The 14,662-nt window shown below is 46.8% G+C and overlaps 2 protein-coding genes across 3 annotated transcripts in view; both read right to left on the reverse strand.

The window, feature by feature from the left end:
* The window catches only part of LOC119406525 (facilitated trehalose transporter Tret1-like), a 38,509-nt gene extending 37,225 nt beyond the window's left edge, over positions 1-1,284 (reverse strand). The window contains exons 1-2 of the mRNA XM_037673264.1: positions 1,196-1,284; positions 999-1,140 (exon numbers count right to left, since the gene is read on the reverse strand). Of these exons, the coding sequence (XP_037529192.1) occupies positions 999-1,140; positions 1,196-1,284 (231 nt within the window). The remainder of the gene's footprint in view (positions 1-998; positions 1,141-1,195) is intronic.
* LOC125760038 (uncharacterized) overlaps positions 1-14,662 on the reverse strand; it is a 210,091-nt gene that overhangs the window by 39,201 nt on the left and 156,228 nt on the right. The window lies entirely within an intron of this gene.

A 14,662-nucleotide genomic window follows, 5' to 3' on the forward strand; every position in this document is an offset into this window, starting at 1 on the left:
AAGAAACAATTCTAATGAATTTATCCGAGACTTCATACACACTGCAAAAACCACGCTTATTGTTATAGCGTATCTTTTATTGCGAGAGCAATAATATGGAAACTCGAGCCATATTTTCGCCGTCGCCGTCATGTTCCGTATATAGTCCAAAACATAGCCCGTGTGTCATATGTTCTCTGTGCGAGTGTTAGCGAGGGCTGCTGCATACGGGCGTGGCTCAAGCAGATATAAAATGCGCGGGCCAGCTCCGTCGGGCAAAGGAGCATGAAGGAGGAGGGGGAGCTGCATTGTTTGGGCTGCAATTGGGAACTTTGATCAAAAGGGTGCGGTCTGTGGACTAGTCATACCTTTGTACGTGTGTGCTCTAACGGCTTACTTCGCGCTGAAGCGACAGACCAAGATCAGATCCTAATGCACTTAGCTGCTAGTCTTATTTCGTACAATATTCCAATTTGCTGGTGTGGAATTCATTGCTTTACCCTCACGGCGAAACTTTAACATTTTTGTGAATTTGTCCGTGCTTTCGCGACCATGGTAGCGGAAATTCAGGCTGAGCTTTGTTTAACATAGCTTTAAGGTAAAAAGTTTAAGTGCATAATAATAATAATAATATTTGTTGGGTTCAATGTCCCAAAGCCATGATGTGATATGAGAGACGCCGTAGTGGAAGGCTCGCGAGAAAGTTTAAGTGCAAGCCAGGACCGACCAAAAGGAAATGAGAGAGTGCCAGACAAGGTGGTATGAATAAGAATAATTTTATAAACCACCTTAGTACCAGTGCTTCTCTTTCTCTTCTTAGATTTTATGCTGGATTGCCAGGAATGATGAAAAGTAAAATGCTACTTCTTTGCTCAATAGTTCGAAGTCTTGTTGCTCTTCCTGTTCCTGCCATTCGTTCATGTTAATAGTTCTCTTTATCATAGTCACTGTCTTTGTTGATCTATGTGCAGGCAGTCAGTTTTGTACTCTGTGCTGAGGCTTATGCAATGAACACGCACCAGGATTCCTCGATTACCGGGCGCGGCCATCTCGACCATGTAAGCGGAAGCAGAGATGGACGCCACACCCACGGAGAGGCCCACCGTGAGGTGGGCCGAGTACAGACTGGCCGTGCTCTCGGCCGAATGTAGCCAGAGCCAGCTGAAGAGGAAGCCGATGTGAGCACCCAATCATGGCCGACCGTCGACCGAGCCACTGACACAGGCTGCCGGCGCCCAGGCTGCCCACAACAGCGCCCAGCGGTAGCGTCGAACTAAACCTGCGACCCAAGTGTGTGATAAACATGGTGCAAGATTTTAGGACGAAGGGCGCTGCTGTCCATAGTGTAGAAAAAGCTGCAACTACTAGAAGGCGACAGAGAGAAATATTTATTCTTTCAAAACGCACGTGAAGGTTCTTGATCTAAGGGGACATTTCATGTGATGTTGTGGCATGGAAGCAGAAAGTAGCCCCCGAGGAGGCCTTGTGGTCTATTTTGGCACCCCTGGCAACTCAGGGAGGCATGTTATCGGAAACTTAACGGCATTGAGGCTTAATAATTGAATCAGGCACAGTGCCGGTAAGCGCGGGATCAGGCGGTGTTGGCCGCGATATGAAACGGAGTCGCCGCCTGGCGGCTGCTGGCTGTACCGCGCCTAGTGTGGATTGCTCCATGCGTCGTCAGTTAGCCACGTTGTGTTTGGATGTGCGCGTACGTCGTGCAGGTGCTCAAAAGGCGGTTTGTTCCGTTGCGTTAGTGCAACTTTAACCGCACGTACGTATGCCTAACACGATGTGAAGAAGCACTTGGCCTTGATCGGCTGTATATGTACTGTAATAATATCAGTGACTGCACTTGTTGAGAGCTGTGTGTGGTCGTCGTACCCTCCGTTCACGAGAGTCATATCAGTGTAGGTGCCGCTCTGTGGTTCAAGCGCATTACAAAGTGCACTAGGCGTTGCCCTAAAGATGAGAAGTATTAAATCTCATGTGAATATAGCCTTTTTTGATTTCAACTATGATATCCTTAACCCCCGTTTGTTTCCTGACCCACTCTGCTCTCTTCCTGTCTTTAAAGGGGCCGTGCAACACTTTTCGAGCACGCTCAAAAGCGCTGCTGATCGGTAGGCGAGGCCCCCGAGAACACGCGAGCCAAATATTATAGCGATGCGCACGGCCTGGAATTTACAATAAATTCTCAAAGTCAGCTGAAAATCGCTCCCTCTTCTCTCGACAAATGATGTATTAGTCCGCAAAATATGACGCGATTGTCAGCAGTTCCACCATTGGCTGATGTTATAATCACGATAACACCCTCATCATTACTTTCGTTGTCAATTTTGAGTTCAATAAGTAGATAATATGTATATTTATATTCTGTTATCGCGTTAAAAACACCGAACAAACATTAATATTAGCACTTCCGGTCTCACCGACAGCTCGTCTGCTCGTAGTTTGCGTGGTTCCGTTTCTTCGCCATGCGCAGTGCCTAAAACGTGGATATTTCTGTGCTTTTGACCATCGCCGGTTTGCCGTTGAGAGTGGCAGCCGTTCGAGTGTTGCCTCGTCAGCTGGGAACTGCATCGTCGGCGCGTTCTCACGACCGACCAAGGCAGGGGCGCAGCATGTCTCCGATAACAATGCTGGCGTCCGGTAATGGCGGCGCTTCGGGGTCGTCTGCCAGTGCCGTCTTACGAGGCGGTGTATCGGAGTATGGGCCGAAACCGATCTCAGCTGTCATTCGTTCCAAACGAGCGCGCCGGTTTGCTTCCATGGTGGGCAGAGCGATGAAAACACTACGGCGTTCGAGGTGCACACCAACATTACCAAACCGACGCGCAGTTTCCAAGCACGCGCGATACACAGTGCGATCGGCTCCGCTCAACGAGAACGACGCAAGCCGACCGGAAGTGGCGCACAGACCACGTGGTTGCGCCCAGACGTCAGAGAGAAAAAATGAAGAAAAAAATTCCACCGGCGCTCTTGGGCGGAGACTCGCTCCTCTGCGCTCCCTCCCCTCGACTCGCTGCCCTAGCTTTCCGCGCGCTCGCGGCGTAGAGTGGAGGGCGAAAGCTGCGGAAACGTGATTTTCTCTAATTTGGTAACACCACTTAGACTTGACGGACTCGAAAAATTTTTGCAGCATATGACTCGTGAAGAGTCATACGTCAAATAATGAGACTATTCCAATATACTCAGAAGGTGTTGCAGGGCCCTTTAAGGTTACACCTATCATTTTCCTTTCCATCGCTCGCTGCGTCGTCCTCAACTTAAGTTGAACCCTCTTTGTAAGACTCCAGGTTTCTGCTCTGTAGGTAAGTACAGGTAAGATGCAGCTGTTATATACCTTCCTCTTGAGGGATAGTGGTAGACTACCATTCATGATTTGATAATGCTTGCCGAATGGCCCCATCCCATTCTTATTCTTCTAGTTATTTCACTCTCATGGTTCGGCTCCGCGGTTACTACCTGTCCTAAGTAGACGCACTCCTTTACAACTTCCAGTGTCTCGCCACCTATCGCAAAGCGCTGTTCTCTGCCAAGATTGTTCCACATTACTTTAGTTTTATGCATATTAATTTTGAGACCTACTCTTCTACTTTCCGTGTCCAGTTCAGTAATCATGAGCTGTAATTCGTCTCCCGCGTTACTCATCAATGCAATGTCATCAACGAATTGCAGGTTACTGAGATACTCTCCATTAATTCTTATCCCTAATTCTTCCCAATCTAGGGCCCTGAAAACCACCTGTAAACACGCGGTGAATAGCATTAGAGATACCGTGTCTCCCTGCTGTACGGCCTTCTTTATTGGGATTCTGTCGCTTTCTTTATGGAGGAGTATAGTGGTTGTGGATCCGCTGTAGATTTCTTCCATTATGTTTGTTATAGGCTTCGTCGAAGCCCCGATTCCGCAGTCCCTGCATGAATGCTGATGTCTCCACAGAATCAAATGCCTTCTCGCAATCTATGAAGGCTATGTATAGGAGTTGGTTGTATTCCGCGCATTTATCTATCACCTGATTGATAGTATGAATTTGGTCTATTGTTGAGAAGCCTGTACGAAATCCTGCCTGGTCCTTTCGTTGAACTCAAGTGTCGTATTAATTCTGTTAGCAATTACTTTTTTAAATAGCTTGTACACAACGGACAGTAAGTTGATGGGCCTGTAATTTTTCAGGTCCTTGACGTCCCTTTCTTATGGATCAAAATGATGTTGGCATTCTTCCAAGATTCTGGTACCCTCCACGTCGGAGAGAACTTCGTATACAGGGTGGTCGTTTTTCTAACATGATCTCTCCACCGTCTTTCAACAGGTATGATGTTACCTGATCCTCACCAGCGGCTTTGCCTCTTTGCATTCCCTTTAGGGCTTTCTTTACTTCTCCTGTTAATACTGGTGGGATGTCAGATTCCTCTGGGATATTACTGCTTCTTACGTTATCATCCTGACTGTCTCGGCTGCTGTACAGATCTCTGTAGAACTCTTCCGCTACCTCAACTATTCTATCCATATTGGTTGTGACCTTGCCATCCTTGTCCCTTAATGCATACATCTGATTTTTGCCTATGCAAATTTTTCTCTTCATAGCTTTGAGGCTTCTTCCATTCTTTAGAGCATGCTCAATTCTCTCCATATTATACTTTCTTATGTCGGCTACTTTACGCCTATTAACTTCGAAAGCTCCTGCAGCTGTATTTTGTCTGTTGCATTTGAGGCTTTCATAGCTTGACGCTTCTTAATGAGGTTTTTCGTCTCTTGGAATAGCTTACCAGTGTCCTGTCTAACCACTGTACCCCCGACTTCCACTACACACTCCTTAAAGATACTAGTCAGGTTATCATTCATTGCGTCAACGCTAAGGTCGGTTTCCTCGGTTAAAGCCGCGTACCTATTCTGAAGTGAAACTCTGAATTCCTGTACTTTCCCTCTCAGAGCTAGTTCATTAATCGACTTCTTGCGTATCAGTTTCTGCCGTTCCTTCCTCAAGTATAGTTGAATTCTAGATCTTACCATTCTATGGTCACTGCATCGGATCTTGTTAACTATACTTCCACATCCTGTACAATGCCCGGGTGGACGCACATTATCAACTCTGTTTCATTTTACAGCGAAAGCTGTTATGAGATCATTTCACCGGCCGTTTTTGTCGCCATAGTTGTCCGCCGCCGCCGCCGCCGCCGGTGTCCGTAACCAGTATCGCTCGAAATAAGAAAAAAAAAACGAAATAAGAAAAAAATTCCTGGATGGAACGAGGTTCGAACCTGGGCCGACTGCGTCGGAGCCCAGTATTCAACCTCTGAGCCATGCCGGTGCTTGAAACTGCTTTGCAAAAAGGTCCTATACAGGCTTCATGTCGGGAAGGGAACCACATAAGCAAATGCAATATAGAGTGGTAGAAGAGTAAAATAAGCACCAAGCGTCCGCACAACGCGAATTCTATAACCAGGCGTCACACAATGCGATTGATTGCGCAAACGAGTAGGTTGTTGAATGCTGTCCAACCCATTACAAAGGGCTCTGCCATAATTCTTCATCGTCATCAGGCACACCATCAATAAAGTGCGCATAATGCCTTACATGCTTACATGCGTTTAGCAGGTACCAACGCTCTCCGTGGAATGACAAAAGATGGCACAGTGCCTGCTGCCCTACTTCTCAAAAATTACAATGATTTATAGCGTAGTGGGTTCCTCGCAAGTGCACTTGTATTGGTTGCCAGGAAGCCCATAAGCACATGATCCATTTCCTCGGGGTCTCAGTAAGAATACAATGATTTATAGCGTAGGGGTTCCTCGCAAGTGCACTTGTATGGTTGCCAAGGAAGCCCATAAGCGCATGATCCATTTCCTCGGGGTCTCAGTAAAGTTCTTCACCCCCCCCGCTCTCTCCCACGTCAACATATGTTATACAGCATGACGGGAGAGGGAAATAGCGACTGGGCGTCACCCAATGCAAATTACAAAACTGGTATGCCGTTTAAAGCTTCCAACCCATTACAAAGAGCTGAGCCATAATTCTTCATCGTCATTAGTCGTCGCGCGAACAAAGTTCACGTAATGCCTTACAGACGTGTAGCTGGTGCCTCACTTCTCCGCGGAATGACAAATAATGGCTTAGAAGGTGCTTCCCAACTTCACAAAAATTGTGATTTATGGCGTAGTGGGTACCTTTCTAGTGTACTTGTATTGTAGCTCCAAGAGAGCTTACAACGGGCTCTAGAAACGCCGCTCTTCCAGCTTTCGCTGTGACTGTGCTGCGGTTTCAGCGCAGGCCTGGCGTTTTTTAGCTTCGCCATTAGGACTCCTCCACGTCCATTTACGAGTAGCCCGTTTTCTGTAGAAGGTATTCAAGATCCGTAAATTATTGCGTTCTGCGAACTCTACTAGTAACTACCCTCTGGCGTTTCTAGAGCCGATGCCATATGCCCCAACTGCATGATCTCCAGCCTGCTTCTTGCCTACCTTTGTATTACGTTGGCAGGATAACCGGTGGTCATTAAGGGTAACTGACTGAATTCCAAGAGATTGCAAACGCGTGAGGGGGAGACCGAAAATTAGGTGGGTAGATGAGATTAAGACGTTTGTAGGTATAACGTGGCAGCAGAAAGCACAGGACCGGGTTGATTGGCGGAACGTGGGAGAGGCCTTTGCCCTGCAGTGGGCGTAGACTGGCTGATGATGATGATGATGATGATGAATATAGCCTTATAGAAGCTCGGAGGTAAAAAAAGGGCTCTCGTGCACTTGCGCGTTGTGGTTAGGTGTATAACTTCGCGACTGTCGTTATAGGTTACGCGACGAGCTTTATTTGTGTACGGTCCTAGTCCCACTACACAGAAATATTTCTGTCAAGTCACGCCTGATACTTCGGTACCTAAATTGTCCCCTTAACAGAACAGAAAATGGAATGACCCGGAAATCGCAAAACTGAGTTGCCTTGCGCAGTTTTATCTTGTGGCAAAATTTATAAAAAAACACCCGTGTACTTAGATTAAGGTACGCGTTAAAGAGCCCTGATGGTCAAAATTAATCCAAACGGCATACTTAACATTTATGTCGTAGTAATTTCACGCGAAGCCACATCTTTTAAATGCAAAGCATCTCTTAGCGAACTTCTGCGACTTTGAGCGTATCTATCTATCTATCTATCTATCTATCTATCTATCTATCTATCTATCTATCTATCTATCTATCTATCTATCTATCTATCTATCTATCTGTCTATCTCTCTATCTATCTGTCTATCTATCTAGCCGCCTACGACTTCGTGCTCTCCTGGCCGTTTCGTTAATCAGATGTATACGAAAACTGGCGTGACATAACATGACCTTATTACGAACATAAATGACAGGTCATAACATGAAAATCATGACATACGTGTCATGAACAGCATGATTTACATTCCACGGCCTTGGGGCTCTTGCGGCCGTTCTGTTAAATTCATATATACCAAAATTAGTATGGCGTGACAACAGTTCATGACGAACATAATGACAGGTCCTAACGTGCAAACCATGACACGATGTCATGAGCAGCATGATTTACGTGACATGGTCTCGGGGCGCTCGCGGCCGTTTAAATGAATGGATATATACGAAAACTGGTATGACAAAGCATTTCTGTATGACGAACATAACTGACACGTGGTAACATGAAAATCATGACACGCATGTCATGTACGCCATGACACGCTCATGACATGGTTTACATACCACGCTCATGGCGCACTCGCGGCCGTTTCGCTAAACTGATATACACCAAAGTTGGTATTGTGCGATGTGACTGTATGAAGAACATGAACAACAGGTGGTAGCATGAAAACCCTGACATACATGTCATGTATGTCATGATTTACATGCCACGCTCATGGTGCATTCGCGGCCGTTTCGCTTGCTTGATATGCACCGAAACTGGTATTGCGCGATACGACTGTATGACGAACGTAAATGAGGGGTGGTAACATGAAAATCATGACATGCAAGTCTTGTACGACACGATTTACATGCCACGCTCATGGTGCACTCGCGGCCGTTCCGCTAGATTGATATGCTCCAAAAATTGGTATTGCGCGATGTGACTGTGTGGAGAACATGAAGAACAGTTGGTAACATGAAAACCATGACATGTATGTCATGATTTACATGTCACGCTCATGGTGCTTTCGCGGCCGTTTCGCTAGCTTGATATACACCAAAATTAATTTTGCGTGACGCGACTCTATGACGAACATGAATAACAGGTGGTAACATGAAAATCATAATATGCATGTTATGTATATCACGATTTACATGCCACGCTCATGGTACATTCACGGCCGTTTCGCTAGCTTGACATACACCAAAATTGGTATTGCGCGATGTGACTGTATGACGAATATAAGTGACAGGTGGCAACATGAAAGCCGTGATATGCATCTCATGTATGGCATTATTTACATGCTATACTCATGGTGTACTCGCGGCCATTTCGCTCTTTTGATATACACCAAAATTGGTATTGCGCGATGTGACTGCATGACGAACATAAATGACATGTCTTAACATGCGAATCATGTTATGCATGGCATGTACGGTGTGATTTACATGACTTCGTCAGGGTGCGCTTCCGGCCGTGTTGTTAACTGGATATATAAGAAAACTGGTATGGCATGACACGAGTGCGTGATGAACATAAATGACAGCTCATGCATTGTATATACCAGAATACACGTTTCATTGGCATGGCATATACCAGATTGCGCATGCATTCGTGCATGGCAAACATGCGATATAGGGTGAACTAGATGCCATGGCATGAATGATTTCATTTGGTTCAAAGACAAACAAGCCGATGTATGCAGCTCTTTGCTGGCTGCTTCGCATTACATCGATTCCCACGGTGCGTGGGATCTGCCGGCTTTTTTTGTTACATCTTGAGCGTTTGTGTTACGTTGTTATAGTTTGACGGAAGGCAGCGGACATTACAGTAAACCTCGGTGATACGAATCTCGCGGGGTTGCCAAAAATATTCGTATCATACGAAATTCGTATCACCAGAAGACATGGAAAATTTGTATGCGACAAAGAAAAGTTGGCATACGTTTTGACTTAGTGTTTCTCGGGGCCGCAGCGACGTCATGAACAGCTCTGAATGATTACCAGTAAAGTTTTTAGACGTCACCGATCATACTTGTACTCGTAAATATGCGGTGCATGCGCGCGTGTAAATAATGAACCAGATGTGTTGTGCCCCGTGACCGCTAGTAGCCCCTTGCTAATCTTACTACGCTTTTCTGCATGACAGAAGAATACTGCGGCGAAAGTGACTTAGGAAGCGCTTTGCACACGGTAGATAGAGGCCATGCTCCTTCGCCAAGACCGTCCGCTTTGTCTTCTAGGGTCTTCGTCCACCTTTAATAGGACTTCATGACGGACCCACAGCCCAAGTTTCAGTCTTGTTTCATAGAACGTCTCATTGCGGGGACATGGCTTGCATCGACGTGGCAGACACGTGTTAATACAGTTGCTGCCTCGAGCACAGGAGCACGCTTCAACGCGTCGGGAAAAAAAAGCACGACGTCAACGTCATCTGTAATCTAAGCGCGAAGGCGCCTAAAGGCCTCCAAGATTCGCGCGCACTATCTTGGAGACAACGATGCACCGTTGATGGTTGCGAAGCGCACATGCCCGCACCCGCGCGTGATTGCCGGGTCTTCCGCGACAGCGCGGGCAGTACTTGTTCGTAACTGTGCGCTAGCGTACGTTCGTATCAAACGTCATGGTGTGCAAATCGGTTCGCAACAACCGTACTCCAATACATTGCAGGCTAATGGGCCTTGGCCGGGACCACAGAAAAATTCATATCACCCCGAAATTCGTACGAGCCATGATCGTATCACCGAGGTTTTACTGTATTCGCATGAAAAATGTACTTTAGTCCCGTGAAATAACCGGTCCTTTTTTCCATTACTGTCGTGCAAGTAATCAATCGAACAAAGTTCCTTGCTGTACAGTTACCTTTGTGTACTGTTACTGGAATAAAAAGAAGCGTGCGCGTGTTAAACGTCCCCGTAGCGCTAAAGTGCTGTCAGCCACGTAGCTTTCCTCAGTAAACCTATCAACTGTCCTACATTTCGTGGATAACTGAATAAGAAATGCGGATGAATATTTGAGCACGCAGTGCACAAAGTGCTACTTGAACTCATCGTGCAGGAATACGGGCTTTCTTTTTGTTGGGGGGTATCCAGATGAACAACAAGTAAATAATTCAGTGGCGCCACAGCAGTGCGTATAGTAGGTGGAACACAAGCTAAACATGTGCAAATAAAACAACAAGAAAACGTAATCCATTGCGAAAACACCGACTGTTGCCTAAGGCGGGCAACCCATTCATTGGCAGAATGCGCTACTCTCACAAGTAATAGTAACATCCGGCGCGCTTCGCGCATTAATTCGGGAATCGCACATATTACCAGAAAGCTGCAGTTAACGCATTTTGTTTGCCGGAAATCGGGTCGAATCGCTCGCAACAAAGCGCTGCTGTGTGCGTTTGTATACGCGCTGACAACCGCCCATCCACACTAGCGTGGCGACGGTGCTGCCACCTGTAGCCCGATCTTGCGGCGAATATGAACACAAGCAGGAGCGTCGGTGCATCTGGTAACGAAAGCAAATACGTTCGTTTCCTGTTTATTCTTTCCACCTGCGCTTCGAAACAGTAATGTAAGCGTAATATTACACAAGCATTGCCAATACATTATTATGTTCCGTAAAAACGCTCTCTTTAGAGGTTGTCGGATTGCGCCATGTTGTCAATTCCTGTAACAGCGGTACTCTAAGTCAGTGAGAGACGTCGGAGCTAGCTGCCTTCAGGCGTATCAAAATTGATGAGATGGTGAATTCGACAGTGCCCAAAATAGTAGACACATCCATCCACTTAAACTCAAGCACAAGCCCAAAAATAAAAATTTCCCTTTCTCTCCAAAACTTGTCGAATCACGTTTCAAGCATCTGTAAAATACTTCAAGCAAGGCAGAATCACGGCGTGTAGTTACTAAAACGCCAGGCCTGCGCTGAAACCGCAGCACAGTCACAGCGAAAGCTGGAAGAGCGGCGTTTCTAGAGCCCGTTGTAAGCTCTCCTGGGGCTACAATACAAGTACACCAGAAAGGTACCCACTACGCCATAAATCGAAATTTTTGTTAAGTTGGGAAGCACCTACTAAGGCATTATTCGTCATTCTGCGGAGAAGCGAGGCACCAGCTACACGTCTGCAAGGCATTATGTGTACTTTGTTGACGCGACGACTGATGACGATGAAGAATTATGGCTCAGCCCTTTGTAATGGGTCGGAAGCTGTAAACGGCCCACCAGTTATGTAATTTGCATTGGGTGACGCCTGGTCGCTATTTCCCTCTCCCGCCATGCTGTATAACATACGTTGACTTGGCGAGAAACCGGGGGGGGGGGGGGGCGATGAACTTTACTGAGACCCCGAGGAAATGGAACATGCGGTTATGGGCTTCCTTGGCAACCAATACAAGTGCACTTGCGAGGAACCCACTACGCTCTAAATCATTGTAATTTTACTGATGCCCCGAGGAAGTGGATCATGCGCTTATGGGCTTCCTTGGCAACCAATACAAGTGCACTTGCGAGGAACCCACTACGCTATAAGTCATTGTAATTTTACTGAGACATGGAGGAAATGGATCATGCGCTTACGGGCTTCCTTGGCAACCAATACAAGTGCACTTGCGAGGAACCCACTTCGCTATAAATCATTGTAATTTTTTAGAAGTAGGGCAGCAGGCGCTGTGCCATTTTTCGTAATTCTGCGGAGAGCCGTGGTACATGCTAAACGAATGTAAGGCAATATGCGCACTTTGTTGATGCTGTGCCTGATGACGATGAAGAATTATGGCAGAGCCCTTTGTAATGGGTTGGAAGCATTCAACAACCTACTCGTTGCGCAAATCGCATTGTGTGACGCCTGGTTACAGAATTCGCGTTGTGCGACGCTTTGTGCTTATTTCACTCTTCTACCACGCTATATTGCATATGCTAATGTGCTTCCTTCCCGACATGTAGCCTGTATAGGACCTTTTTGCAAAGCAATTTCAAGCACCGGCATGGCTCAGAGGTTGAATACTGGGCTCCCACGCAGAGGGCCCGGGTTCGAACCTCGTTCCATCCTGGAATTTTTGTCTTTCGTTATTTTTTTTATTTCGAGCGATACTGGTTACGGACACCGGCGGCGGCGGCGGATAACTACGGCGCCAAAAACGGCCGGTGAAATGATCTCATAATAGCTTTCGCTGTAAAACATATTGCGAGATACAAGAGTTAAGGAACAATGACTCTGTTTAGTGCTCTTGTGTATAATTTGATTGGCCTGCCACATTTGTGCCAAATTTACCATATAATATTGTTTTAATTATTGAACTGTTTAGCTGGCGTCAATTAAATCAGCTATCAGCCAAAACAAAACAAAAACTCGAAATGTCACAAGGGCGAACAAAGTAACACGATAACAACAATATGAAATAATATAAGAAGTTAGGCTAGCAGCTACCCTCTTTGGCATCCGACCTCGCGTAAGTCAGCAAAATGGTGGCGTAACTAAAAATCATACCATCTCCCGCTAAAGGGGACCATGAGGTGATGCGAAGCAGCGTTTCGGGATTTCGAGCCCGCGTTTCAGAGGGGGAGTGGAGAGGGAGAAGGGGGAGATGCAGTTGAGAGGGAGAAAGGGGAGGGGAGTAGAGAGGGGAAGTAGAGAGGCGAGTGGAGAGTAAGGGGAGAGGAAAGGGGGAGAGTGGAAGTAGAGAGGAGGAGTGGTGAGAGGAAGGGGAGAAAGGAGAGTGGAAGGGGAGAGGGAAAGGGTAGAGGGGGAGTGGAGAGAGAAAGGGGAGAGGGGTGAGAGAAAGTGGAGAGGAGGTGTGTGGAGAGGGGTTGCGTATGCGCAGTAAGGGTGGTCACGCCGCACACCACCACCACCACCGGATTGAACTCCACCATAAGATGCTTCGCATCTAAAAGCAGCCGCTGAAGCAAGCGTAGTGACCTTCCTCCTACTCACATTTTCCTCTCACAGTGCTGTTGGTCGGCAGGGTGGTGTCAGGATAGCTAAGTGGGCTAGCTGGTACCACATTCTGACATAAAACTTTTAGCGCAAATAAACTTCTTCGTCCTGCGTCATTTATTTGAGCTCAATGTTTTATGTCATAATGGGGTGATGTCGCCGTCTGGGAGCGGCAAAGTAATGCATCATGACCGTGGCCTTCGCGATTAACACCTGCAACGCGTAGTTGCTACGCGTCCGTCCTATTCGGCGCGCTTGCAATAGCAGAAGTGCAATTTTTTCAATGCCTTAACACACCGCGAGGTGGCGACCTTAGCCCAAGCACTGGCCTCGCTCATAGCATCCATCCATGTTAAAAATCGCTCTGTGACGCGCGATAACAGCGCGTTCCCAGCCGTGTTCTCCGCTTACGCTCGCCCCGAAAAAAATCCCGGCCGCGCGTTGTGTTCTCTCTAGTCCGGCCCAGTGGTACGGCCTTGGTGTTCTGTTTACTCCGCGGAATGGCGAACTTAGTCGACGCTCTTCTGGCTGTCACACCGCTCTTTCTGATTACACTGTCGCCGTTAACTACTACAGCTGCCACAATGGTTTGTCTAATCGTTGATCTTGGATTTTAGTCGTCGGGATAAAGATGTACCACCAAGCGTCAACTTGGGTGCATCCACGTTCAACGGTGCTATAGCTGCCAAACACCAAAAGACATTGAGCAAGCTCTTCAAGTAGAAAACAGCGCTACGAGACGGGACAAAGAAAGGGCACAAACACGGCGCTGACTATCAAACAAATGTGCTTGTATTCCACCAGTCCGCATATTTATACTCCACCATGGCTAAATAAAGCATAACAAAAAAGCAGAAAAAACCCGGTCAACCTGCGCAAAGGCAAGAAAAATTGTTAACTCGACAGAAATGTTATCTCCTTCGGAAGCATTGAAATCGGGGGGAGGCTAACACATGCCTCGCCGCCTTTACAAATGTGATACGCTTCAGAAACGAGACGCGCACGTTCGTCATAGTACCTTGATAGGAAACTCGAATCTTTAAAAGATGGCTGGCAGCCGCATTCATTGCAATGAATGGACAGTTTACTGTCTTTTGCTTGTTTAGAGACCTGTTTGTGCCCTTTCTGTTTGTGTTTGTGCCCTTTCTTTGTCCCGTCTCGTAGCGCTGTTTTCTACTTGAAGTCATGCACCAACCAGCCCAAATTCGTACCCTACTGAGCAAGCTCTCTTATAACAATTTACACTAAACATTCTTGTGTAAGGACACGTTTTACTTTCGTGTTATACCGATTCCTATGACGGAGGAATGAACTATTTTTTGTCACACCTCCTAATCTTCGTTTTACAGCATGGCTGTGGGCAGGCCAGTCCATGCTGTCGAAGCGAGTAACAACAATCCGACATTGTCGTTTTCGCAACACCCACATCAGCTGCGTAGATCGCCTTGGTGTGTACGTGATATGAGTGACGAGGTGCGCACCATGCGCGCTACGCACTTTTATATCGTCCAAACACTAAATGCACAGACGCACATCAAGAAATTACGGGCGGCGACAACTAACCAACCAGTTTCGCTCCTGCTCGTGTTGCAAGCTGTTGAACGGGGTTTACGACGCAC

Source organism: Rhipicephalus sanguineus, chromosome 10 (genome assembly GCF_013339695.2).
Source record: "Rhipicephalus sanguineus isolate Rsan-2018 chromosome 10, BIME_Rsan_1.4, whole genome shotgun sequence".
Lineage (NCBI taxonomy): Eukaryota > Metazoa > Arthropoda > Arachnida > Ixodida > Ixodidae > Rhipicephalus > Rhipicephalus sanguineus.